We start from the raw sequence: 25,793 nt of genomic DNA on the forward strand, positions 1-25,793 counted from the left end.
ATCCTGCAGTGAATAAAAAATGTTTGATGTTGATGATGATAGTGATGACCAATATATACCGTATATACAAAACAGACTGATGTCCCTGAGAATGGTTGCGTCAGGAAGGGCATCCGGCGTAAAAATTGTGCCAAACATATATATGCGTTCATCTGAGATGATACGCTGTGGCGACCCCGAAAGGGACAAGCCGAAAGGAAAACAACATACAAAACAGACTGATGGACCCTCCTCTGTAGAACCTCTGACAAGACCTTAGAAGCTGAGGAGTGTGATCTCCCTGTAGTTGGAGCAGACACTCTGGTCCCCCGTCTTAAATAAACACTCTGACCAGATGCTCTGTTCCCCAATGTCCATACAATATTTCAAAGGCGTGTCAACCAGGAAAGTTCTTCAACAACCAGTGCCTTCAGGAACTCCTCATAGTCATTGGACCCTGTTTCACATTTTTTGGATCTTGCCTAGCCTCGCGTTTTTGTGCCTCTGCCTTATTTTGGACTGCCTTTTGGTATTGACCTGTTTTTGGAACAAAACCACTCTGAACATGCCTGGTCCACCCCCGTGCCACTGGTTTATGACAGAACGAACTGGCCAGAACAGGACCCAGCAGTGAAGACACGGTGTCGCCAACCACTCCGTCGGGCACGCCGCTTGCCTGCCTCACAGCGCTCCCAGCCTGAGGACCAACCCTCTCCTATCCAGGTGGGTTCCGTCTCGTCTTCACTTACCGCGCCATCTCCACAACCCGTGTGCCCTGATCATGTTCCAATTACGACCGGCTCTCCACCATATATTTGACTACACTCGGATTTTCCAAGACGTGGCCACAAGTCCAATGACATGACCACAAAGTCAATCGTCGGACTGCTGCCTAGTGTTCTAGTGCTAAGCACACACATAAACACCCTTATGTTTGAACATAGTGTTCGTTCTGGACAGTCCGTGACATCCCCTGATGAGAACAATGCTTTTGTTTTAATCGGGGGATTCATTCTTCCCAATAATTTTCTCCCACATTCCAAAAGTTGCCAGTAAGTGTAAATGATTGCTTGTCTATATGTGGCCTGCAATTGGCTGGCAACCAATTCAAGGTGTACCCTGACTCTCCCCCAGAGTTACCTGAGATAGGCGCTAGCATGCCTGAGACCCTGGTGAGGATAAGTGGTACGGAAAATGGATGGCCGAATGGATGGATATTACTGGACAAGACACCTCATGAAGAGTTTAAGTTACTTTAATACATGGCAGTGTTACACTGGTCGATCAGAAATGATTGACAATACAGTGGATTGTGAATTTCCTGGATTATACAGATCCCACTGAAACCAGTTTCACCAAATTAGGTCAAGACTCTTGAATCCTGCATGCAAACATTACATACAGTATCCCGTGATGCTGTGCTCGGGGGCATCAAGGCAACATGACATAGTTCTCAGCAATCTCCAGCAAGTACAGGTTGGACAGCCCCAACGGGTCCTCTGTCTGGTGTGTCTCCAAGACAACCATCCTGCACAAAAACCATGGTATGAGCTGTTAGTTATATTTATATATTTTTTGACGTTATGTTCAAATATAGGCGGCACAGTTAAGCAACTGGTTACAGTGTTTGCCTCACAGTTCTGAGGACCAGGATTCAAATCCTGGCCCCACCTGTCAGGTTTCCATGTTCTCCCTGTGCCTTTGTGGGTTTTCGCTGGGCACTCCGGTTTCTTCCCACATCCCAAAAACATGCAAAGTAGGTTATTTGAAACTTTTAAATTGCCTGTAGGTGTGAATATAAGTGTGAATGTTTTTTTGTTTATATATGCACAGCGATTGGCTGGCAACCAGATCAGGGTGTACCCCACCTCCTGCCCAAAGATAGCTGGGATAGGCTCCAGCACTCCCGCGATCCTTGTGAACACTTAATGACACTGTAGGTGTAAGCGTGTGTTTTCTTGGAAGTGATTTTCTTCAGTACAATGCTGTGGATGGAGGTGTTTTGAATTACAGTAGGTTAAAATCAGATGTAAAAAAAAAAACTACTATACTAATGTCTGACCTGTCACACTGTATCAGCCGGAATATCTTCTTGGGGTCCGTGATCTCCTCCAACACCTTTGCAGTGCCTCTTTTCATCCTCAGCCATCCATGACGCCACACCGCTAACAATGTGTCCTCCAAATACACTGCAGAGGGGGACGACAACACAGTTATTCTGTTCTATTTGGTTTGGGTTGCTCTTAGATTCATAGCATGCGTAGGTCAGTCAATTCAATAGAGGGGATTTTTAATCTGAGCGTCCAGGTTTCAAGTCCATGTTTAAGGACCCTTGTGAAGATAAGTGGGCTGGAAAATGGATGGATGGATGTAGCTTGCATCTCACCAAGAGTTTCTTATATTTTGCTTAACCTGTTCAGCCAAATGAGAGGGCTCTTACAAGGAACTACACTAAGCAAAGTACAATATGCTCACACACTAACCACCCCTTATCTGTGCTACCCTCTGACCTCCAAATGTGACTCACCGACAGACTCCACGTCCTGTGAGAATGTGGTCCCGTAAGGCTGGCTGCTCTTTAGTGCTCCCTCCAGGCTGACTATGTGGACTGACCCTGTGTTGTCAAAAGGTGATTGACATGATTGAAAAATATGACATAATATGAAGATTAAATGACTATGAACTTACTTTTAAGGAGGACCAGCAGTGAGTTGCTGTCCAGTTGGTTGACTTGCATGGCATCTGGGTGGCGCTGATCTGTGACTACACATATACGCATGCATGCGCACATACACACACATACACACGCATGCACACAAACACACACATACACACACATAAATGTATAGCCACAGCATATGTTGTAGAACAGCAGCTGCTGGGCAGCACTAGGGGAGGCACTACAAAGGACGGATGAACAAGGCTGCTCAGAAGATTGTGGGGAGTAAGCTCCCTCACCACCAGGAAATGCAGAAAGAGGCCTATCTACATCACAAAAGACTCAACCCACCCCAGACACATTCTCATCCATCCTTTCCCCTGGGCAGGAGGCTACAGATCATCATGTGTACAACCACCAGGTGGGGAAACGTCTTCTTCAGGAAGGCATTAGACTGTTAAACTCAGACAGTACTCTGTAGCCCCGACATCTGCCCTACAGGATGCCTACTGTACTTTTCCTTTTAGGGATCACCCCAGGAGGTCATCCTTTAACATACAAATCTATCACCCGCATCCTCCTCTCTTACACCAACTGTTCTCGTGTCTTTCCCCACTACACCTAACAAGATGCTTACAAGCATCTTACTCCCGCTCTCTTGCCTGGCTTTTGGTGATGGCCCAATATCCTTCACCCAATATACTCACTCCCGCTCTCCCCTGGACGTGTCCAAACCATTGAAGTCTGCCCTCTCCACCTTTGTCTCCAATACCTCTAGCCTTGGCTGTCCCTCTGATGATCTAATTTCTAATCCAATCCAATCTGGTCATTATAGAGAGAACCTCGTCATCTTCATTTCTGCCACCTCCAGCTCTGCAGTGCGATTGTGTGTAAACCGTACAACACGGCTGCCATGACCAGCGGTTTATAAACCTGTCCCTTTATCCTCAGGAAGACTATTCTGTCACATAACAGACCCAACACTTTCCTCCAATCATTCCAACCTGCTTGGAGGGATCCGTTTCTTTGCTGCCTTATCACACTCTACATTGTTCTGAATTATTGACCCTAAGTGTTTAAAGTTCTCCACAGTTGCTATCCCACCTGCTGTGACCTCACTCTTCCCCCTTAACCCTCTCATTCATGACACACTGTATAATCCATTTTACTTTGTCTGATTTTCCTTTCTCTGCATTCAGTGCAAATCACAATGTCATCTGCGAACATCATGGTCCATTGGGACTACAGCCTAACCTCGTCTGTCAGCCTATCCTTTACAGCACACCTCACCACTGTTCTGCTGCCCTCATACATGTCCTGTATTATTCAGATATATTTTTCTGCCATACCAGACTTCCACATGATATACCACAGCTCTGCCAGAACACTTCTCCATTCCATAAGACTCTTCTCACCTGTTAGATTTACATTGAACAATGTGGTCAAAAACTCCACAGTCAACTCTTCTACATGCTTCCATACCTCCACAAGTATGTCCTCAGGATCAAGTGCATTTCCATTTTTTCACATCCTCTTTAGTACCTTTCTAACTCTCCTATTACTAATTATTTCTACTCCCTGGTCCACCACAGTTGCCTCTTCTACTCTTCCTTCTCTCTGATTGTTGTCTTTCATCAACTCCTCCAAGTATTCTTTCCATCTATACAGCTTACTACTGGCATCGGTCAACACATTTCCATTTTTATCCTTAATCACCCTAACCTGTTGCACATCCTTTACATTTCAATGTCTCTTTCTGACCAACCTGTATAAATCTTTCTTTCCTTCTTTAGTGTCCAACCTGGCATACATGTCATCATATCCCTCTTGTTTGGCCTTTGCAAACTCTACCTTCACCCTACATTGCATCTCCATGTATTCCTGTCTCATCTCCTCAGTCCTCTTAGTGTCCCACTTCTTCCGAGCTAACCTTTAGCTTCCATATGATTTCCACCACCAAGTGTCCTTCTCCCCTTTCCTACCAGAAGATACACTGAGTGCTCTCTAGGCTGTTTCTCATCACCTTGGCTGCAGTGTTCCAGTCTTCCAGAAGCTCCTCCTCTCCACGAAGAACCTGTCTCACCTCTTTTCAAAAAGCCACACAAACACTTCCTTTCTCAGTATCCACCACCTGGTTCTCTGTTCTGTCATTGTCTTCTTAACGTTCCTCCCCACGAGCACACTCATCTTACACATCAATATCCTATGCTGTGTAGCCACACTCTACCCTGACACTACCTTGCAGTCAGTAACCCTCTTCAGATCATATCGTCTGTACAAGATGTAATCCACCTGTGTGTTGGTATGACAATTACATTTCTTGGATCCCTGAATACAAATTATCACAAACCTAGACAGTCACAAAGACTTACACAAACAAATGTATACACATCATTACACACGTGCACACACACAATCAATCACAAACATTTTCATGCAAAGAGAGTCACACACGATACAGTATCTATTGATCCTGGACACAATTGCACACAACACACACAGACAAAAAAAGTAGAATGTGGTCAAATGAGTGTGCGAAAGGCTTACCCGCGTCGACGTGCGTGAACCAGGAAGTGTTGGAATTGAGATTGATGTACTCCAAAGTGACGGGCAATGTGGGGCCAGAGCCCCGAGAGACACTGATGCACACCAGTGGGTACTCCTGCTGGGGGTCCAACACCATCTCAAACACCCGCAGAGCATTGGTGAGGGGGAAGTCGAAATGCTAAGTTGCAAAAAAAGAAACAAAAAACAAGCAAAAACATACTGGTTTGTAAAGTGTTTTATTCCACCCACTGACCCCCCCCCCCCAAAAAAAAAAAAAAAAAAAAACTCTCCCTGTTACAACTGTGCATACCTTGATGAGCATGAACTTTTTCATGGGCTCATACCACTGCAGCAGCACCACACTACACTCCAGGGCGCAGCACAGGAAGTTGTCAGCTTCAAAGAAGAACACAAGCATATCAAGCAAAGTAGCAGATGGAGGTGGAAGAGTTGTGGTTAGTAGGGGAAGAGAGAGGGTCGGTGTAGTAAGGAAAGGCAGAAGCAGAGACCTTTATGACAGGAGGAGGAGAAAGTATGGCTACGAGAGGAGCAAGGAAGAGTAAGGAGTGGGAAAGGAGATCCAGTGAGGAGAGAGGGACAGAGGAAGGTTAAGATACGAGAAGAGTTGGCAAATTGTATGATTAGGAAAGTAGGAGGTGGAGTTAAAGGAGGACGAAGGAAGGTTTCATGTGGAGATGGGGCAAGGAGGTGTAATTAGGCGAGAGACTGGAAGGTATAGTTCGGATAGAGGAGGAGACAAAAAGGTATTGTTCAGGTGGGAGGATTTGAAGGTGTTGAGGGTGTGGTTAGGAGAGGAAGAGAAGGAGCTGTGGGAAGAAAGGGAAGGGAAAGGGAAAGTGTAGTTTAGAGAAGTTGATTAGCAGGTGTAGCTATCCCACATCGGAAATAGATCGATCACTCATCTGTTGAAGATTTAATTGTGGCTTCAGAAGACAGCACCAACTGTGCTCATACAACAGGGTACTTGTAGTATTTGAAGTACTATTGTCAAACAGTATTTGCTAGTACCAACTGAGCAGGTCCTGCAGCCTTTGGTGTCCGCAATTTTACACGTCACCGCATATTTCCTGAAAACACAGAGTCCATTTCATAGGTGAGCTGAGAATGTTCGAAACACACAATGACAATGCAGATGTGATGGGCCATCTGGTATTACCTTGGCAACAATAGATGAGTAGGCAGTGCCATCATCCTCTGATCCCTACGAGCCTGTTCGTAAAGCTCCTTCAACAAATGGGAGTGAAGCTGTGAGGATTTACCTGGTAAAAAAAAACAACAGGATCTTCTCGGAGGAGATCCTAAATACAGTATTTTCCTCAATATGTTATTTGGTGGCAGCATGGTGGAGTGAATGGTTAAAACGTTTGCCTCACAGTTCTGAGGACCAGGGTTCAAATCGCAGCCCCGCATGTGTGGACTTTGCATGTTCTCCCAGTGCCTGTGTGGGTTTTCTCTGGGCACTCTTCCACTTTCCAAAACACGGATGGTAGGCTCATTAAGGATTATGAATTGCATGTAGGTGTGAATGTGAGTGTGGATGGTTGTTTGTTTATGTGTCCCCTGCATTTGGCTGTCAACCAATTCAGGGTGTACCCCGCCTCCTGCCCGATGATAGATGGGATAGGCTGCCGCATTCCCGCGACCCTTTTGAGCATCAGCGGATCAGAAAATGGATGGATGTTATTTGGTGTGTTCCTCTGAGACGTATGAAAACGTACCCGATACGGACATGAGGGTGTTGTGGCAGCAGTAGACCCAGGTGCACTTGCCAGGATACAACTGTATAAAAGGAAAACAGAGCATCCGTTTAGCATATTTTCCAGAGCACTTGGAAATAACACAGAAAAATAGTCTAAGGCATGACTGATCACATGCACACGCTCAATGTACCGTAGGTGCCAAATTGTGATCGCGTCACTCGCCAGTTATTCATGACAGCCAACTTGTACAATAGATTAAATGGACCAATTAGACATAAGCCAAAAAATGAACAAGGTCTGTGGCACACTTCAGTACATACAGTATGCTGGGGCAATGGAAGTGTTGTATAAGAATATTGTGATCACTCCTTTGGCTAGTTTCACAGCTACCTTGCACAATAAACAGAATAACTAAAAATACTGGTAAAATATCCACCACACACTCTGTTACACTAAAATGCTCTCTTGATGTACACTGCGTGTCATATGCTGTTAATCCCCCACAAAATTCATTATCTGTTATAACTGGCAGTCAACTCAAAAGAAATAATCTATGCAGTCAAAAGAGTCCAAACCACACCTGGGAACAGGCACTCGCTTAATGAAGACTTCATTTAAAATGTATATCATCACGCCTTCTCTTGCCAGTTAGCGTGATAACCACCATCTTGCTTAGTAGAAACATCCATCGATCCAATTTCTGAGTTGGTTATCCTCACCAGGTTTGCGGGAGTGCTGGAGCCTATCCCAGCCATCTTTGGGCAGGAGGCGGGTACACCCTGAAATGGTTGCCAGCCATTCGCAGGGCATATAGAAACAAACAACCATTTGCACTCACAATCACACATAAGGGAAATTTAGTCTCTTCAATTAATGCTAATAGAAACATCCATCCATCCCATTTCTTTTGCCGCTTATCCTCACGAGGGTCGCGGGGAGTGCTGGGGCCTATTCCAGCTGTCAACGGGCAGGAGGCGGGGTACAACCTGAACTGTGAGGCCAACGTTTTACCAGCTGAGCCACTGTCCCGCCTTATGTTATTATTTATTTTTGTTCATTTTTTTCAATTAGGGCAGCACCGTGTATCAGCTGGTAAAGCATTGGCCTCAGCTCTGAGGACCCGGGTTCGATCCCGGCCCCGCCTGTGTGGAGTTTGCATGTTCTCCCCGTGCCTGCGTGGGTTACTCCGGTTCCCTCCCACATCCCAAAAACATGCAACATTAATTGGACACTCTACATTGCCCCTAGGTGTGATTGTGAGTGTGGCTGTTTGTCTCAATGTGCCTGTGATTGGCTGGCAACCAGTTCAGGGTATACCCCGCATCCTGCCCATTGACAGTTGGGATAGGCTCGAGCACTCCCTGTGACCCTCGCGAGGATAAGCGGCGAAGAAAATGGCTGGATGGATAAATAATAAAATAAATATAAAAAAGTATTTTAAATAATGCACAAAAATTACATAAAATGCCATAATCATTCATGCTTGATCACATCCACATGCTCAATGTATGGGTCTATAATTTATTAATAGAAATCATCAATAACTAATATAATTAGAACTGTATACAGTGTTTCTTTATTATTATTTGATTACTATGATCACTACTCTCAGTAGTTATTCAAAATAACCACGTACTTGGACATTACAAATGCACAGTACAAATAGAAATAATCCACAAAGTGAAGAAAAAGACCATACAAGCTCGATGGTTGCTTCTGAGCTGTTGAGGTTGAGTGTGTAGATGCCCTCCTCTCCGCCCAGGATCAGGTGCTGGTCTGGATGGCGGGGATCAGAGATCAGAGATGTATGGGTTGCACAGACTAAAAAGAATTTGAAAAAGAGGAACATTCACTCTTTGGTACCTTTTGTTTCTGGGTGTTTCCAAGTGGTGGAGCACTTTATTTTAAGAGGGGAGCCATGGAAGATCTTCTTAAAGTAGATCTGCACCAGGAGGGAGGACATTGAACTGTACCATCTCTAGTTTGCTGGAATGCACTAAGACACACATGAGCTCAGAGCCCAGATAGCTCATTCACTGGAGCATCAGACACACTAAATTCCATTAATAAAGTCACTAAAAATTCATCAATAAAGTCCTTCAATAAAGTAAAAAGTCCAGTAATAGAGTTTCTAAAGTCGATTGTCAAGTGATAAAGTCACAAATGTTTTTCACTAAAGTCCTTCAAATCATCATTAAAGTCCATCAATACAATCAACAAAATACATCAACGATGTTGCAAAAGTCAAAGTCAATATCTAAAATAACAGAATTTCACCAATGAAGATGTAAAAATTTCATCTGTCAATGAAGTTTCTTAAGTCCCTGAATAAATTCAGTAAAATCCATCAATAAAATGCAACAAGTTAATCAATAGTCGCCAATGCATAAATAAAGTCAATACTTACTTAAGTCTTCAAATAAAGTAAAAAAAGTAAAAAAAATCATATACAGTATTACCAAAGTTAATTGATATATTCCGTTCTGTAGGTACATCAATAGAGTCAGTAAGACACCATTCATTAATCCCTGTGAATATTTCATTAGTAAAATTACTTCATGCATTCTTCATTACTACTTGTTCCATCCATCAATAAAGTCATTCAAGTGTATTGATAGTCCATCAAATAGGTTTAAAAATTCCATCGCGAAAGCTGCAATCCGTATATTGATCTGTGTTACTGGTAGTCATCCTTGACACTGAGAGCTTGTATAGCTTAGTTTGTAGAGCATCAGACTTTTAATATGAGGGTCCATGGTTCAAGTCCCTGTTCAGGTGATTCTATTTGCATGGGATAAACCTGCAAAATTTAATGTCTTTAAATTCCTGGAAAGAAACAATGTACTTGAAGGATACTTTACAGCTTAATTATTAACTATCTTTACAAAAACAAAATTTTTGTATTAGATCGAGGACCTAACAAAGTCATCAGTGAGTTTACATGAGGGTGTTTTGTTTGCATTAGTAGGAACTCGTCTTCCATCTTCCTCGTCACCTCTTAGGAGAGCATAAGTCATCTTGCATGGCTTTGGGCAACCCTTTCTCGCTCCAGTTCTAAGCATGTCACAACAGCCCTGCCTTGATATGCCACCTCCATCTTTTTCCAGGCTTTCCAAAGTTGCGTTCCCTGGAGGTTACATGTCAGGGCCTGGTGTGATGGTATCAATTCATTTACGTAAGGTATGGCCAATTCATCCCCACTTCTGCCTCCAAATCTGAAATCTGCTGCCTCCTAATTTTCTCTCTGCTACAATTCCTGGTTGCTGATTTTGTTGATTTGTGATGGGACGTAATGAACTACAAATCCTATATAGTAAATCTAGTAGTATCTAAAGTATTTACTTTTCTGAGGAATTTGTACTTTTACTCCCAACATTTGAACACAGATCTGTTCTCAGTTACATCACTTGAGTCCAACAAAAAAGTCATTAGTCAACCATCCATCCAAACAATAAAGTAAATCAATTAAGTCACTAAAGTCTACAATAGAAGTCACTGCAGTCAAACAATAGTTAATCGTCCATTGATATAGTTCATTAAAACTCACAAGAGGTTTGATGAGAGGACTCGTAGACTCGGCAGGGTCCTGAGAAAGACATACAAACACACACGCGTGCGCGCACACACGTACATATATGAGAAGGTTAGAGCATAATAATAAGAGATTTTACTTACTGATACTGTACTTAGATTCATACCTTTGATGAAGGCTGATGATGTCTGCGTCTGCTTTTCGGAGGCAGCTCAGGGGGTAAAAGCGTCACCTCTTTGTCATTCAACTGGAAGGACACGGGGTCTGCATCACACACACATACACATACAAATCCACCAATCAAGTTCATCAGTAACATCACTGAAGTCCATCAATGAACGCACTAAACTATTTTGTCGTTAATAAACCCTTCTAAATACTGTTAGTAGTCTATCACGAAAGTCCCTCAATTAAGTCGCTAAAAATAACCTCCCTAAAGTCAGTCAACAAAGTCACTGATATTGCTCAATAATGTCACTCAAGTCCATTAATCAAGTCATTAAATAAAGTCACAAATTACATACTTATACTCTCTTAATAAAGTTATTGAAAAGTCACAAATGTCCATCAGTAAATTCCTTCAGTCAAGTCACATAATAAAATGAATGAAGTCCATCAGTAAAGTCAATAAAATCTCACCCTCTCATCAATAAAGTAACTCAAGTCCATCAATAATGTCATTAAAGGTTGCAAAAGTTCATGACTAAAGTCGCTCAAGTCCTTTCACGAGGTCACAAAATAATGTTACTAAAGTCCATCAATAAAGTAATAAAATAATGTTACTAAAGCCCATCAATACGGTCACTAAAGAATGTCACTGAAGTCCATCCATAAAGTCACTCAAGTCTCTAATGTCTGTCAATAATGCCAGTCGTCTATCAACAAATTATATAATGTCCATAAGTAATATTGATAAAGTTCATAAACAAAGTCACTAAATAATGTCACCAAAGACCATCAATAAAATCTCCAATGACCATTACAAAATCCCCCAAAGAGTTAATGAAAAAGTTTTAAAGGGCTATAAAATTTTTACTAAAGTCTACCAAGAAAGTCTCTAATGTCCGTTAACCATACCACTGAAGTCCATTAATAAAATAACCAAAGTCCACTAAAGCCCATCATTAAATTAACAAATTTAATAAAATGAGTCAAGTGCATCTGTATGTGTCCGTGTGTGTGTTTATGTGTCTGACCCGAGTGTCTCATGAATCTCGGTTGTGGAGCGGGTCTGACGTGTGTCCCACTGGACGTCCTAACGAGGGGCAAGGGGACGCACAGCGAAGAAGGTTTGACTGCACCATTTCCTTCCACCCAAATGATTTCATCTGAGGCTGAATGCAAACTGGGCTACACACACACACACACACTGATTAATTTAGTTACTGTACTACTGAAAGTCCTATGAAGTCTTTTTATTGTTTACCCTGGGGGGAAGTGGGGGTGGCATTTGATCCGATGGCATTGTGACACTGTGGGTAGACAGAGAGAGTGGCTCAAATGAGTGAGTGAGTGAGTGAGTGAGTGAGTGAGTGAGTGAGTGAGTGAGTGAGTGAGTGAGTGAGTGCGTGAGTGCGTGAGTGAGTGAGTGAGAGAGTTGATGATGATGATGGAGCTTCAATGCAAGAGAGTTAGAGGAAGAGAAGGTTGAAAGATGTAGTAAGGCAATACATGAAGGCAGTTGATGTGAGAGCGGAGGATCCAAAAAAAAAAAAAAAAAAGCTTACACAAACGTGCTAACGCAGCTGTGTCCAAACCTTTTTGCCCCAACATCTACTTTTTAAGCAGCCAACCTCCCACGATCTACCTACCGGTGGATGAGGTGGGAGGAATTTTATTTATCTTGCACACTTTGTATTGCTCAGTAGTGCTTTCCCAATTGCTAATTCAATGGACCTTTTCGACCTGTCAATCACTTGTATAATTATAGCCAATCAGGTAGCTGGATTGTTTTAACCACTGGCTCGACACGCCCCTGCCGTCGTGTCGTTCCACAAGCAATACTGGTCGTCAGTAGCATGCGCTTGGAGAAGTTAATGTTACGAAGAAAATGGTCCTCACATGCGCTTGGGGAACGTGCAATTCTGATGAAAGATATCCTCCTCGGTCACAAGGGGCCCGCTTGATTCATTTTCCAAACCCTAAAATAGGGTTGACGAAGTGTCTACGATGGATTAAGGTTTCCGGTAGACCGCACGTACAACTAAATATGAAAAATATCAACAAACACAAGGCTGTATGTTCGAAGGTAATTGAGGGAGAAGTAACTTCTCTGAGTTTGATTTCATTATTATCAGTGCTTTATACAATGCAGCAGAACAACTTTCACTTTCTTAGTGTATCACTGACCTGCTGAATGAAGTGTGTTATGTCTTATGGCGAAGAATCGGGTTAGTGATACAGTACATAAATGCGCGATGTCATGCAAGAGAAATCTCTATTTGCCTATTTGTATCGCATCGGACTTTTAAGACAGAGCACTGGGTTCGATTACGAGCCAAGTCAAATGAATACACCCAGTTATTTGCATAATTTAAACATGGCATAGTGAGTTGGCTAAATTTCATGTCTACCCCAGTGCAGGCTAGGTGACAAAGCGTTAAATCAGAATGTTGATGAGAAGGGAGTTTAGCCCCCCCAAAAAAGGCTAAAATAATGGAAATATTAATGTACTGATATATTATGCATTGCAGCATTTTGTTTGGGGAAATGTTTAAATGCACTTGTAGAAAAATCCAACCTAACTCACTTATAAAGACTACAATGATACTACTCGTGATCTTTCCAAGTAAAAAGTATTCATCCTGCTTTACATGTGCAGTACGATTCCACTATTTTATCCTGTTGGATTTCAATATGAAGTTTGTGAGGCATCAAACTTTTTTGCATCAATCTCCAACATTTTGCTGTAACTCTGACATTGCGTCCTTTTCCGTCCAAAATCTTAATTCCGTGTACATATCCTTGTGTGAAATGGTTGAGACCTCTCTGTAGAACACTTTTGGATAAGTCTGACTCATTTGGAAAAAAAGCTTTCTGCAATATCTGTTATACGGGCTCGAGAATCGACTTCAAACCTGTTCTGATCAGCCGCCATTTTGGAGCAGTAATGCTTGTGGGACATGACAACTGTAGCTAAGGGGGCGGAGCTTAAGGTCGCCAGTCGGAAAGGTCCATTAATTCAATAGTCAAGTTGTAATAGCATGTAATGTAATGTCAAGTATGTAAAAAACTGAAATACGTCCTCTCCTCAAATGTGTTCTTTCATGGGCAGGACTGTTAGCAGTTCCTCTCTTGCGATCATATGAGTAAGCATCATCCGAATAAAAATGCACAATTGGGCTGTGCCACTCATGTCTGTAGACTCATCCAGTTGGAGTGGGAAGCACATCCAGTCTGCGAGGCCTGTCAGGCCTGTGAGGCCAACACTCTACTACTGGAACACCATGCCGGGTATTCAACTGAATATGGGTTGAAAAGGACTTTCATATCATCATATTCTGTATTTACATTTTACACATCACAACTTCATTGGAAGACAAATCATTAAATTTTTTGGCTAAAAAGTTATACACACTGAGTGTACGTGTGGATGTGTAAGTGTGTGCGTGTGTGTGTATTGCTTACATATCCACATCATCATAGTCACCATCTGAAGAGTCTGAGTCCTTGTCCCTGACACACAAAATGAACACACTTAAAATACATTGTGAGCGAGTGTATGTATACTTATGTGTGAGTGCGTGCATGTATGCACCTCATAGTATGTGTGTTGATGCCGTGTGAGCTTTCGGAACTCATCCTCTGCAGAAAAAAAGCATTTTAACAATGTCAATCTAGCATTGTATGATTAATGTGTGAACGTATTCAAGTATGCTCAATTGTCAAAAGGCTCACAGTTGAATGCGCTGATTCTTTCTTCATAGGTGTCTGAGAGTAGATTTGCTCCACTGGAATATTATTGCACACAACGTTAATTTAAAGAAATCAAGTAGCAAAACAGTAAACATTCATTCTGTAGTGTGGCTACAAAGTAAACAGATGGCCATTTGTGAGAAACAATAATATCACAATGTTTAGAATACAGTATCAAGTCTATTGAATTACAGTTCATCTATAGTTAATAGTTAATCAGTAGAATAACAATTCCACCACCATGCTCTTCTTCAATATTGCGCTTGTCGTTTGATGATGTCTGACTTGTGCTCATCTTCATCCTTTTAGTCTGAGGTTCTATGATTGAAATTACTGTTCAAGTAACGTTACCGTATTGCAGGGATTCCCAAACAGTGTGCCGGGGTACATTAGTGTACTGTGAGCGCTCTTCAGGTGTGCCGTGGGAAGTTATCCAATTTTATGTAATTGCTAAAAAAAACATTTATTCCAAGAAATAATGTATCTTTATTCATCAATTTATGCCAGTGAGGCAGAATGACAGAGAACTAAAAAAATCCTCTTCTATTAGACGGCAGGAAGTACATACAGTAATTAATTTTTCCATTTTTTGCGACATTTACTTTTGTTGGTGTGCTATGGGTTTTTTCACTTGTAAAATATGTGCCTTTGCTCTATAAAGGTTGGAAATCACTGCCTTATTGCACAACATCAAATATCCAGCCATCCATTTTCTTAGCCACCTATCCTCACGTGGGTCGCGGGAGTGCTGGAGCCTATCCCAGCTGTCAACGGGCAGGGGGCAGGGTACACCCTGAACTGGTTGCCACCAAATCACAGGGCACATGGAGATAAACAACAGTGGCACTCACAATCACACCTAGGGGCAATTTAGAGTGTCCATTTAATGTTGCATCTTTTTGGAAAATTGGAGTGCCCGTAAAAAACCCACCCAGGGACAGGGAGAACATGCAAACTCCACACAGACAGGTCACGATTGAACCCGGCTCCTCAGAACTGTGAGGTCAACGCTTTACAGCTGCGCCACCGTGGCGTCTTTTTCTATCTACACTATGGTAAAATAATTTGAAACCTTCCCCTAAACTTCTGGCTTTAGGGGCGTTCCACTTGCTCTCTAGGACTCAGAATGTATCAATCTGTCTCCTAATCATCATGTCAACCAACCTCCGAGCATATTCCATCATAGTCACAACATTCAGTTCTAGGCTCTGTGCGTTCCTCCTCTCTTTCTGCTAAAGAACCTCCTTTCCACATCTCCATCATCTTTGTTATTGTAATATATTGTTAATAAAGTCAGTAAAGGGGTCACTGATGGTGAAGTGATACACAAGCCTGACTTTGGTACGGGCAGCGTGGGATGAATTCCCACTCAGTGATGGTGTCGATATGTGCCATGTGACTGACTGGCAACCAGTTAAGGGTGTAGTCCACCTTTCACCTATTGTTAGCTGTGATGGGCTCTTTGCTCTCTCTGATCCTTGTGAGATAGGTTGCATGCAAGATGTGGAAGTCAGTTGAGTATATCTATCGCTAAGGTCATTGAAATCAATAATAAAGTCACTCAAACCCATCGCTGAAGTCCGTGATTAAAGACAGTCAAGTCTGTCAGTAAGGCACTAAAGTTCATCAATACTCTCTAAAGTGCGCCAATATACTATGTAAACAAACTACATAAACTAAACTCCATTAACAAAGTAAATAAACATCTTAAAGTCCATCATTAACTCAATAAGTAAGAAAGCATCAAGCTGCTCAAGTTATATTAAACATCACAGGAAGCTCCATGTAAAATATAGTAGTTGAAAAACTATTATTTTTTAACAATAGAAGTTCAGCACCAGCTCTTGTGAGATTACATACCAAAGAAAGTGGCTGGTCAGTGTATATGAAAGTCTGTCAGCTTACACTTTGTGTGTGAGTGTTTCCTCTCGGCCCAGTTGTGTTTGTTGATAGACTGGATCCTTTTCAACGATCCGGGCACACTCACCTTTGATGCGCATAAACAAAGTAAATACTGTCAATGTAGAAATAAAGCTGGAGACAATTAGGTATTGGGTACTGATTGACTTCAAATGGATTTTAAAGTTTAACTGGAGCAGTGAAGTCAAATTGTCACATTGTGTTATTAACTCAGACCTCCATTTCATCGTCATCTGTTGCTGAGCAGAATTTGAGATTTTCGGGGTGTCGACTCTTCTCCAATAGGTCCAGAGTCAGCGCCCGGCTCAGACTCTGCTGGCTCAGGAATATGTGCTGGAAAAAAAAGAGTCGACATGAGAAAAAAAAAGCCTAGGTTGTGGTTTCAAACAAGAGTTGAGGCTTCAGAGTTGGATTTCAACCTTGGCTTAAATATCAAAATTAACATCAAAAATTAGCTTTTGAAGCAAAGCAAAGCAGATGTATTTGTATAGCACATTTCATACACAACACTTCATACATACATTTAATACATACACTTTAGATGATTAAAAGCATTCAAATACGTAAAACATTTGAAATAAGTACAATACAACCAGCTTTTAGTGCAAGAAATATCATTTTGTCATCATATTTGTTTTTTTTTTTTTTTTGCTGCATAATAGCTAAAAGAAAAAAGACACATTTTTGGTTTCAAGTTTGAGTTTCAAGCCGAGGTGAGGGTTTCATACAAGGGGTTTGGTTAGGGTTTCAAATTAGGGTTCCAACCCAGGCTGAGGGTTTCATATTAGGGTTTAAAGACAGGATTAGGATTTCAAAATGGAGTATTAAGTTTTGGTTAGAGTTTCTATTTTGGGTAAGTGTTGGCACATTTATGTTTAAATGCCAAATATTAGTTCTATTACTTCTACCTTCAACTTTAACCAGTTTTGTCCTGTTGTGGCTTCTAGTTCTCCCAGTCAGGCTGTTCCTCATGTGATTCTGTTCCTACCGGCCCCATGTGTACGTATACAGCTGGACGTAGATAACTGTCTTGTCTCTCTCTGTCTCTAATATAGCGAAAGGACTTTTAGTCTGATCTTTAGTAAGAGGCGACAACTTATGGGACTTGTACCTTTTCCTCTCTTTACAAAGACTTTCTTTTTTCTAATAAAAATCCACAAAGACAAGATCGTCTCCTTGCTTATGGTGTTGGAAAAACATTTTGCCAAAACAGGTCTCAAGCCAATCAAAGTACATTAGATGACTGACTGAGAGCATCTTGGAGGCGCTTGGTCTCTTCTTGGGGTTTTTCACCAATGCAGCCTTCACAAAGCCATAGAACTTGGATGACCTGTACATAATGGAAGTCAGAGATGTCCGTCAATAAAGTCACAAAGATACAACAGTTCAGTTAGAATTTAAAGTCCATTAATAAACTCAATAAAATCCATCACAGAAGTCCACCAATAAAGTCCATCAATAAAGCCACAAAAGTACATTTACTCACTAACAGTAAAGTCATGAAGGTTCCTCACTAAAGTCCATCAATGGTGTCGCTAAAAGTCATTATAGTGTACCGGACTCCCTTCAGTGCGGTTTTTGGTGCCTGGATGTTGCTATGGCACCCTCTTGTCCTTTCTCTCTCACATCCCCTCTATTTTCAGCCCCTTCCTTAAGCCGCAGACCTGCCCCCTCATCACCACTTACACGGTTCCTGGAAATCCTCCTCAAAATAATACAACTTCTTCAAGCGGTGCCACAGTCCACCTGCCTCAAGTCAAACACATTATTCCTCGTTCCCTTTTTTGACTCCTGTGTCTCTCCTAGTTTTCAGTGCTTTTCCCTGTGTTCTTGATCCATGACATTTCAAATGCCAAGCCTACCACCTGTCTGTGCCTATGCCTGCCAACCCACCATCATTACGTTTCCTCATTAAACTGTTTGTCATATTCTATCTGCTGCCGCCTGCTCTTGGCTTCAGCTCCTCCCCATTTGTGACATCTAGCCCATTAATAAAGACACTAAACTCCCACAATCAACTCCTTAAATAAAACCGATCGTGCATCAATATGCATTAAGTCCATTAATCAATTCATAAAATGTAACTAATGTCACTTCAGAAATAAAGAGATAAAATGTAAGTTGTAGCATAGTATTTTTATGGAATAACTGAAAATCTATTGCCTTTGCAAGTGCAAAAATTATGATAAGCCCCATAGGTCTCTTATAAAGGTTCAATGCACCTTTTTATCACATTTGTTTGGATGAATAAATTTGGATTTTAAACTACAGTATATTAAATGTAGGCAGCACGGTGGATGACTGGTTACCACAACTGAGTCACAGTTCAAATCCGGCCTCGCCTGTATGGAGTTTGCATTTTCTCCTTGTCCCTGCAAGCCTTTTCACCAGGTACCCCAGTTTCCTCCCACTTCTCAAAAACATGAATGGTAGGTGAATTTAAGACTCTCAATTGCCGGTGGATGGGAATGTGAGTGAAAATAGTTGTTTACATGTGCCCTGCAATTGGATGGTGACTAATTCACTGTGTACCCTGATAGCTGAGATAGGCTGAAGCACGCCCGCAACCTTAGTGAGGATAAGCGGTGCGGAAAATGAATAGTTGAATATAAATGCAGTACATGAATTTTATATACATTTTTGCATATACATTCATTCATTTTCTTCACTGCTTATTGTCACTAGGGACACAGGCATTCTGGAGTCTACAGTATCTCAGCTATCTTCGGAAGATAGGCGAGGTACACCTTGAACTGGTCACAGGTCAATCGTAGAGCACGTGGAAACAACTAACCATTCGTACTCAGATTTACACCTCGGAGCAATCTGGAGTCTTCATTTAACCCACTATGCATGTTTTGGGATGTGTAAAAAAACATGCAGCACAGGGAGAACATGCAAACCCCACACAGAACTGTGCTAAACAGTCATTTACTGTGCTGCCCTATACTGAATATATACATCCATCCATTTCCATAGCCGCTTATCCTCACAAAGGTCGCGGGAAGTGCTGGAGCCTATCCCAGCTGTCAACGGGCAGGAGGCAGGGGACACCCTGAACTGGTTGCCAGCCAATCGCAGGGCACATCAAGGCAAAACAACCACACCTAGGGGCAATTCAGAGTGTCCAATTAATGTTGCATGTTTTTGGGATGTGGGAGGAAACCGGAGTGCCTGGAGAAGGGGGAGAACATGCAAACTCTATACAAGGTCCGGGATTGAACCCAGGACCTCAGAACTGTGAGCCCACTACTTTACCAGCTGCGCCACCAGATATACATATTAATACAAATATATAATATTTATAAATTTATGTATAATGTGGTTAGCGGCTATGCCCCACAGGTAGGATGTGACCTAGAGTTGAAAGAGAAATTCTGGAAGGAACTAGATGAAGTAGTTCTGAGCATCCCAGACAGCGAGAGAGTTGTGATTGGTTCAGATTGTAATGGACATATTGGTAAAGGAAACAGGGGCGATGAAGAAGTGATGGGTAAGTACAGCATCCAGGAAAGGAACTCTGAGGGACAGATGGTGGTGGACTTTGCAAAAAGGATGGAGATGGCTGTAGTGAACACTTATTTCCAGAAGAGGGAGGAACATATAGTGACCTACAAGTGTGAAGGACCAGGAAGTGGCAATGATTACTAAGGGGGAAGTCAGAAAAGCACTACAAAGGATGAAAAATGGAAAGGCAGTTGGTCCTGATGACATACCGGTAGAGGTATGGAAGCAATTTGGAGAGATGGCTGTGGAGTTTTTGACCAACTTATTTAACAGAATACTTGCAGGCGAAAAGATGCCTGAACAATGGAGGAAAATTGTTCTAGTTCCCATTTTTAAGAACAAAGGGGATGTTCAGAGCTGTGGGAACTATAGAGGAATAAAGTTGATGAGCCACACAATGAAGTTATGGGAAAGAGTAGTGGAGGCTAGACTCAGGACAGAAGTAAGTATCTGCGAGCAACATTATGGTTTCATGCCGAGAAAGAGTACCACAGATGCATTATTTGCCTTGAGGATGCTAGTGGAAAAGTACAGAGAAGGTCAGAAGGAGCTACATTGTGTCTTTGTGGATCTAGAGAAAGCCCATGACAGAGTACCAAGAGAGGAACTGTGGTACTGCATGCGTAAGTCTGGTGTGGCAGAGAAGTATGTTAAAATAGTACAGGACATGTATGATGGCAGCAGAACAATGGTGAGGTGCGCCTTAGGTGGAGGTGGGACTGCATCAGGGATCAGCTCTGAGCCCCTTCCTGTTTGCAGTGGTAATGGATAGGCTGACAGATGAGGTTAGACTGGAATCCCCTTGGACCATGATGTTCGCAGATGATATTGTGATGTGCAGTGAAAGCAGGGAGCATGCAGAGGAACAATTAGAAAGATGGAGACATGCACTGGAAAGGAGAGGAATGAAGATTAGCCGAAGTAAAACAGAATATATGTGCGTGAATGAGAAAAGTGGAGGGGGAAGAGTGAGGCTACAGGGAGAAGAGATTGCGAGGGTGGACGACTTCAAATATTTAGGGTCAACAATCCAGAGCAATGGTGAGTGTGGTAAGGAAGTGAAGAAACGGGTCCAAGCAGGTTGGAACAGCTGGCGAAAGGTGTCTGGTGTGTTATGTGACAGAAGAGTCTCTGCTAGGATGAAGGGCAAAGTTTACAAAACAGTGGTGAGGCCGGCCATGATGTACGGATTAGAGACGGTGGCACTGAAGAAACAACAGGAAGCAGAACTGGAGGTGGCAGAAATGAAGATGTTGAGGTTCTCGCTCCGAGTGAGCAGGTTGGATAGGATTAGAAATGAGCTCATTAGAGGGACAGCCAAAGTTGGATGTTTTGCTGACAAGGTTCGAGAGAGCAGACTTCGATGGTTTGGACATGTTCAGAGGCGAGAGAGTGAGTATATTGGTGGTAGGGTGCTGAGGATGGAGCTGCTAGGCAAAAGGGCGAGAGGAAGACCAAAGAGAAGGTTTATGGATGCGGTTTGGGAAGACATGAGGGCAGTTGGGGTTAGAGAGGAAGATGCAGGAGATAGGCTAAGATGGCAAAAGATGACATGCTGTGGCGACCCCTAACGGGACAAGCCGAAAGGAAAAGAAGAAGAAGATAATATTTATAAATCTATTTATGACTATAGATTTAAAAAGTATTTGTTGTGTTGTTAAAATGACTTGAAAAGACTCAAAACTCTATGACTTGCGACTTAACTTGGGACTTTCATGTTTCAACTTAAGACTTAACTTGGGATGTTCCTGTCTCGATTTAGAACTACTCAGGACTTGAGGACAAAGACTTGAGACTTTTGACTTACTAAATAATGACTTGTTTCCATCTCTGGAAAATATTAGCTTTCTGATGTCCATCAACAAAATCACAAAATTCCATTATTAAAGCAATACAAGTCAAAAACGATCCCTAAAGTCCATAAATAAACTTACAAAAGTCCATTAAAAAAATCAATCCATTTTGTCAATTAGGTCCTTACGTTAGTCTTTAAACTAGCCAGTAAAGATGTGCTATACTCTAAACATGATGCTAAAGGAATCTGAATTGATGCTTTTGTTAGATGCAAGTCCAGTAATGTAAATTGGAGGTTCTAGAATTTCAATGACGCTACCATTTTGCCTTGTCCTTCAGTTTGGGAGGCTGGTAACCACTCTTGGACATGAGAAACAGGGCACTTGGGAAGAGAAAAATATAATACACATTTTATTCAATATGATTATGATTACAATTATGATTATGATGATTATTACCGCAAGGGGTGGAGCTCGAACATGGGTGGCTGCAGCTCTGCCAGCTCAATGGCCGTGATGCCCACTGACCAGATGTCACAGAGCTCATTGTAGCCGCCTTTGAGTTCCACCGCTGCCACCTCTGGAGCCATCCTGAATGGAGGAGGGTAAGCGGCACACCTCATCAGTCCATCTTTGGACATAGAAACTTTTTATTCAAGGTGGTAAGCTCACCAATATGGTGTTCCGATAAAGGACATCCGCCGAGCCAGTGTGGCCGTGATTTGGGCAGAGATGCCAAAGTCAGCTACGTGATAGAGACAAAAATATGAACACATATGTGTCAAGGTGACAGAATGTCATCTTCTCCACATTCCACTTACCCAACTTCACCTCACCATGGTCATTGAGAAGGATGTTGGCACCCTACAGGTGACACATAAGAATAAAAACGTCATACGTACGTACATAATATATTAAAATGTAAATAGACAGGTAAAAAGAAATCAACATGAGGCTGAGAATACAACACTATATACAGGCTAAAAATCTGTCGTATTAAACTTAATTTTCACTGACTGTTGATACACCACAAATATATCATATTTACATCTATGTTAATGTCTCTAGACCCCTCCTGTACCATACTAAGATGCATTTTCACCTTCTATTTAGACACATCTAATGTACTATATTAACAAATACCTCTGATGTACAATATTTACATCATATGTAATATGCATACAATTGAAATGATCATTTTTTACACATCTAATTGTCTACATTACAAGGGTGTGAAAGAGCATGGCCAAGCCGCTGCCCTGGGCGGAGCTGCCTCTGGTAACAGTCCCACACCTGCGCTGCATGGACACTAATTAGACGAGGCATTTAAACCTTGAGTGTGTCTTCTGCATTTGCCAGTTCGTTGTGCTACGGTGTATTGGATACTCCACTATCGTGCGTGATGAGTACGCAAGCATTGTGGAGTGCTTCCCTTCATCACAGTGTTCCTTTGGCACTATAGTCTTGTCATGGCTTATTCACGTTTCCAAGTTTTGCCTCATAGTCATCGGACGTTGTTTCACATTTTTGGACCTTGCCTTTTGCCTTGCGGTTTTTGTGCCTCTGCCTTCTCGGAGTGCTTACCCGTGTATGACCTCAGTTTTGAATAAAGCCACTCTCAACATCATGCCCTCGCCTCGGAATCCTGCAGTTGGGTCATGTCCCTTGCCTCGTGCTTATGACAGGGTGTCAAACTCATTTTCATTGCATGCCACATTGGAGTTATGGTTACCCTCTGAGGGCTATCCCTGAGTTCTTCAGCTGTCTCCTGCTCCAAGTGTGTGTGTGTTCACTGTGGTCGGTAAAATGGAGAGAACAAATTTTGTGTGCATGCATGTATGTTAATGACAATTAAAGAGGATTCGTCTTCTAAACCATATACATGTTCCATTGCGTGCTTATATTATTATATAGATACAACGAAGTGATGGATGGTTTTGAAATTTGAATTCAAGTTTGTTCATGCTTTGCTTAAGTTACTGCAAAGAGAAATTTTGAAGATTTCAGCAAGAATCATGGAAGTTGCACCTGATTTGATTTCACGGGCCACATAAATGATCTGGCAGGCCAGATTTGGGCACATATTTGGTGTGTACGTTTCCAATGTAGCATATTTACATCATATTTCATGTGAATATGCCTTTAATGTACATTATTCAATGAAGTGGAGACTCTAAATTGCCCTTAGATATGATTGTGAGTGCGAATGATTGTTTATTTCTATGTGCCCTGTGATTGTCGGCAAACCAGTTCAGGGTGGAACCTGCCTCCTACTTGCTGCTAGCAGGGATAGCTTCCAGCTTACCCGTTACTTAAGTGAGGATAAGCGGTGTAGAAAATGGATGGATAGACATGTCTTCACCTTGATATCACGGTGCATTTTCCTCTGTGAATGGAGGTAGTCCACACCCTGGTTACGTACACAAGCACATGTATGAACAGACGTGTATGCACATCATATATTTTTAGTATTTATATAATGAGTATTGTGTTTGGTTACAGATTATGCTGTGGAGGACATGCTGTGCCTACCTGGAGCATTTCCCTGCAGACATATGCAATCTGTGCTTCTGACAGAGGACCTGTCACTGTAAGCACAAATTTTTAAGCTATATCTCTGGTATTTGAATACTGTAGGACAACTTTGATATCACATCATAATGCTGATTGTTATTCATATTTACCACTGTAGATATCATGGAGGGAGCCTCCCCCACAGAATTCCATGCAGATCCACAGTTTGCTGGTCCTGGATGCCAATCAATCAATTGATCAATCAATCAATCAATCAATCAGAGTCTGGGTGTGACATGCAGGATCACCATGCGGTCTTACCAAATGTAGCTGCCGTAATAAGCCACTATGTTGCCGTGTTTGCAGCTCCTCACGATGACTATTTCCTGCTGCATGGTGGAAAAGTCATCCTCTGGGGATAATTGGACAGATGTTTGTGACAATCACAACTTATGTGTTCAAAACTAAAGGAAAAACATACACACCTGGTTCAGTTTTAATAATCTTAATAGCTGCCAGATTCCCGGTCTGCTTATTACGAGCCTGAACACACATAAATTACACACGATTTAAGTATAAAATGTTAGCTAGCCGCGATGAAATGAATGAAAATTCACAAGGGTATGTATTTCTGTGTGATTTTGTAACTTTCAACTTAAATTTATCAATAGTACACTATCCTATCGAATTATGAGTTGAATAAGTCGCTTATTTGTCAAATCATCTTTCCCTGCCAAAATGAACGAAAATTCGATTAATCCGATCCAGCCCCACAAAAACACCAACTAATAAATGTAATGTTTTTTTTATAGGAATATAAACCCTCAAGTAATATAATTAAATAGGAAGGTAAATAATCAAACAGTTTTGGCATCACAATTTCATGTTTTGATTCAATTGACCTTCTTGTGTGTACCCCCATGCCACCAAGGACCATTATAATATGGTTTTAGATATAATAGCACAATGCAATTTGTTCTTTCTTTGCAGATAACAAATAGATTCCTGTGAGTATTGTTATAGTCTGTCTACATGTATTCCTGCATTGTTGCAGCACTGTTTGTGTTCAAAAAGCTGTTTCTCTTGGGTCTAGAACTGCAGTGACATTGATGCTAGTTTCTACAGCCTGTCTATGGTGTTTTCCATTGTGGGGGTAGCATTAAGCCAAATGGACTTTCGTTACATAAAGATTTTCGTATGGTGAGCTTACACAAGCGACACAATAATACATGTTCACAGTGAACTTCGTTTAGGACTGGCAATTTTATCTTTCGCTATCTGGCAAGTTAAAGTGTACTGCCACCATCAGGTATTTATCAATAATTTAGAATAGTGTCAGAAGCTCAAGTTAGTTACCGTGGGTATCCAACCATCCATTTTCTGAGCTGCTTTTCCTCACCTGAACTGGTTGCCAGTCAATCACAGGGCACATAGAGACAGACAATAGTCGCACTCACAATCACACCTAGGGGCGAATTAGAGTGTCCAATGGATGGATGTTTTTGGGATGTGGGAGGAAACCAGGCTGCCTAAAGAAAACCCACCCAGGCACTGGGAGAACATGCAAACTTCACACAGGTGGGGCCGGGATTTGAAACTCGGTCCTTAGAAATGTGAGGCCAATGATCTATCCAGATGTTCAACCGTTGCATTAGGTAATTCAATTAAAAAAATTAAACCCATGTTATGGAGCCGCACACACACAC

The 25,793-nt window shown here is 41.9% G+C and overlaps 1 protein-coding gene across 7 annotated transcripts in view; it reads right to left on the minus strand.

The window, feature by feature from the left end:
* Nucleotides 1-1,218: 1,218 nt before the first annotated feature.
* LOC133505111 (mitogen-activated protein kinase kinase kinase kinase 5-like) overlaps nucleotides 1,219-25,793 on the minus strand; it is a 35,387-nt gene continuing 10,812 nt past the window's right edge. For all 7 annotated transcript variants that reach the window (XM_061828044.1, XM_061828043.1, XM_061828040.1 and 4 more), the window contains 30 exons: nucleotides 24,573-24,630; nucleotides 24,409-24,499; nucleotides 24,258-24,322; nucleotides 24,106-24,161; nucleotides 23,936-23,983; nucleotides 22,395-22,437; nucleotides 22,246-22,318; nucleotides 22,033-22,164; nucleotides 21,894-21,956; nucleotides 17,522-17,603; nucleotides 16,490-16,606; nucleotides 16,259-16,340; nucleotides 14,336-14,388; nucleotides 14,196-14,242; nucleotides 14,066-14,113; nucleotides 11,865-11,910; nucleotides 11,635-11,788; nucleotides 10,605-10,702; nucleotides 10,454-10,492; nucleotides 8,770-8,848; nucleotides 8,606-8,682; nucleotides 6,925-6,985; nucleotides 6,363-6,465; nucleotides 6,215-6,273; nucleotides 5,496-5,581; nucleotides 5,186-5,363; nucleotides 2,668-2,742; nucleotides 2,507-2,593; nucleotides 2,042-2,168; nucleotides 1,219-1,507 (listed from right to left, as the gene is read on the minus strand). In XM_061828044.1, the coding sequence (XP_061684028.1) occupies nucleotides 1,411-1,507; nucleotides 2,042-2,168; nucleotides 2,507-2,593; nucleotides 2,668-2,742; nucleotides 5,186-5,363; nucleotides 5,496-5,581; nucleotides 6,215-6,273; nucleotides 6,363-6,465; nucleotides 6,925-6,985; nucleotides 8,606-8,682; nucleotides 8,770-8,848; nucleotides 10,454-10,492; nucleotides 10,605-10,702; nucleotides 11,635-11,788; nucleotides 11,865-11,910; nucleotides 14,066-14,113; nucleotides 14,196-14,242; nucleotides 14,336-14,388; nucleotides 16,259-16,340; nucleotides 16,490-16,606; nucleotides 17,522-17,603; nucleotides 21,894-21,956; nucleotides 22,033-22,164; nucleotides 22,246-22,318; nucleotides 22,395-22,437; nucleotides 23,936-23,983; nucleotides 24,106-24,161; nucleotides 24,258-24,322; nucleotides 24,409-24,499; nucleotides 24,573-24,630 (2,424 nt within the window). In that variant the 3' untranslated portion in view covers nucleotides 1,219-1,410. The remainder of the gene's footprint in view (nucleotides 1,508-2,041; nucleotides 2,169-2,506; nucleotides 2,594-2,667; nucleotides 2,743-5,185; nucleotides 5,364-5,495; nucleotides 5,582-6,214; nucleotides 6,274-6,362; nucleotides 6,466-6,924; nucleotides 6,986-8,605; nucleotides 8,683-8,769; nucleotides 8,849-10,453; nucleotides 10,493-10,604; nucleotides 10,703-11,634; nucleotides 11,789-11,864; nucleotides 11,911-14,065; nucleotides 14,114-14,195; nucleotides 14,243-14,335; nucleotides 14,389-16,258; nucleotides 16,341-16,489; nucleotides 16,607-17,521; nucleotides 17,604-21,893; nucleotides 21,957-22,032; nucleotides 22,165-22,245; nucleotides 22,319-22,394; nucleotides 22,438-23,935; nucleotides 23,984-24,105; nucleotides 24,162-24,257; nucleotides 24,323-24,408; nucleotides 24,500-24,572; nucleotides 24,631-25,793) is intronic.

This window comes from Syngnathoides biaculeatus, chromosome 8 (assembly GCF_019802595.1).
Source record: "Syngnathoides biaculeatus isolate LvHL_M chromosome 8, ASM1980259v1, whole genome shotgun sequence".
NCBI lineage: Eukaryota > Metazoa > Chordata > Actinopteri > Syngnathiformes > Syngnathidae > Syngnathoides > Syngnathoides biaculeatus.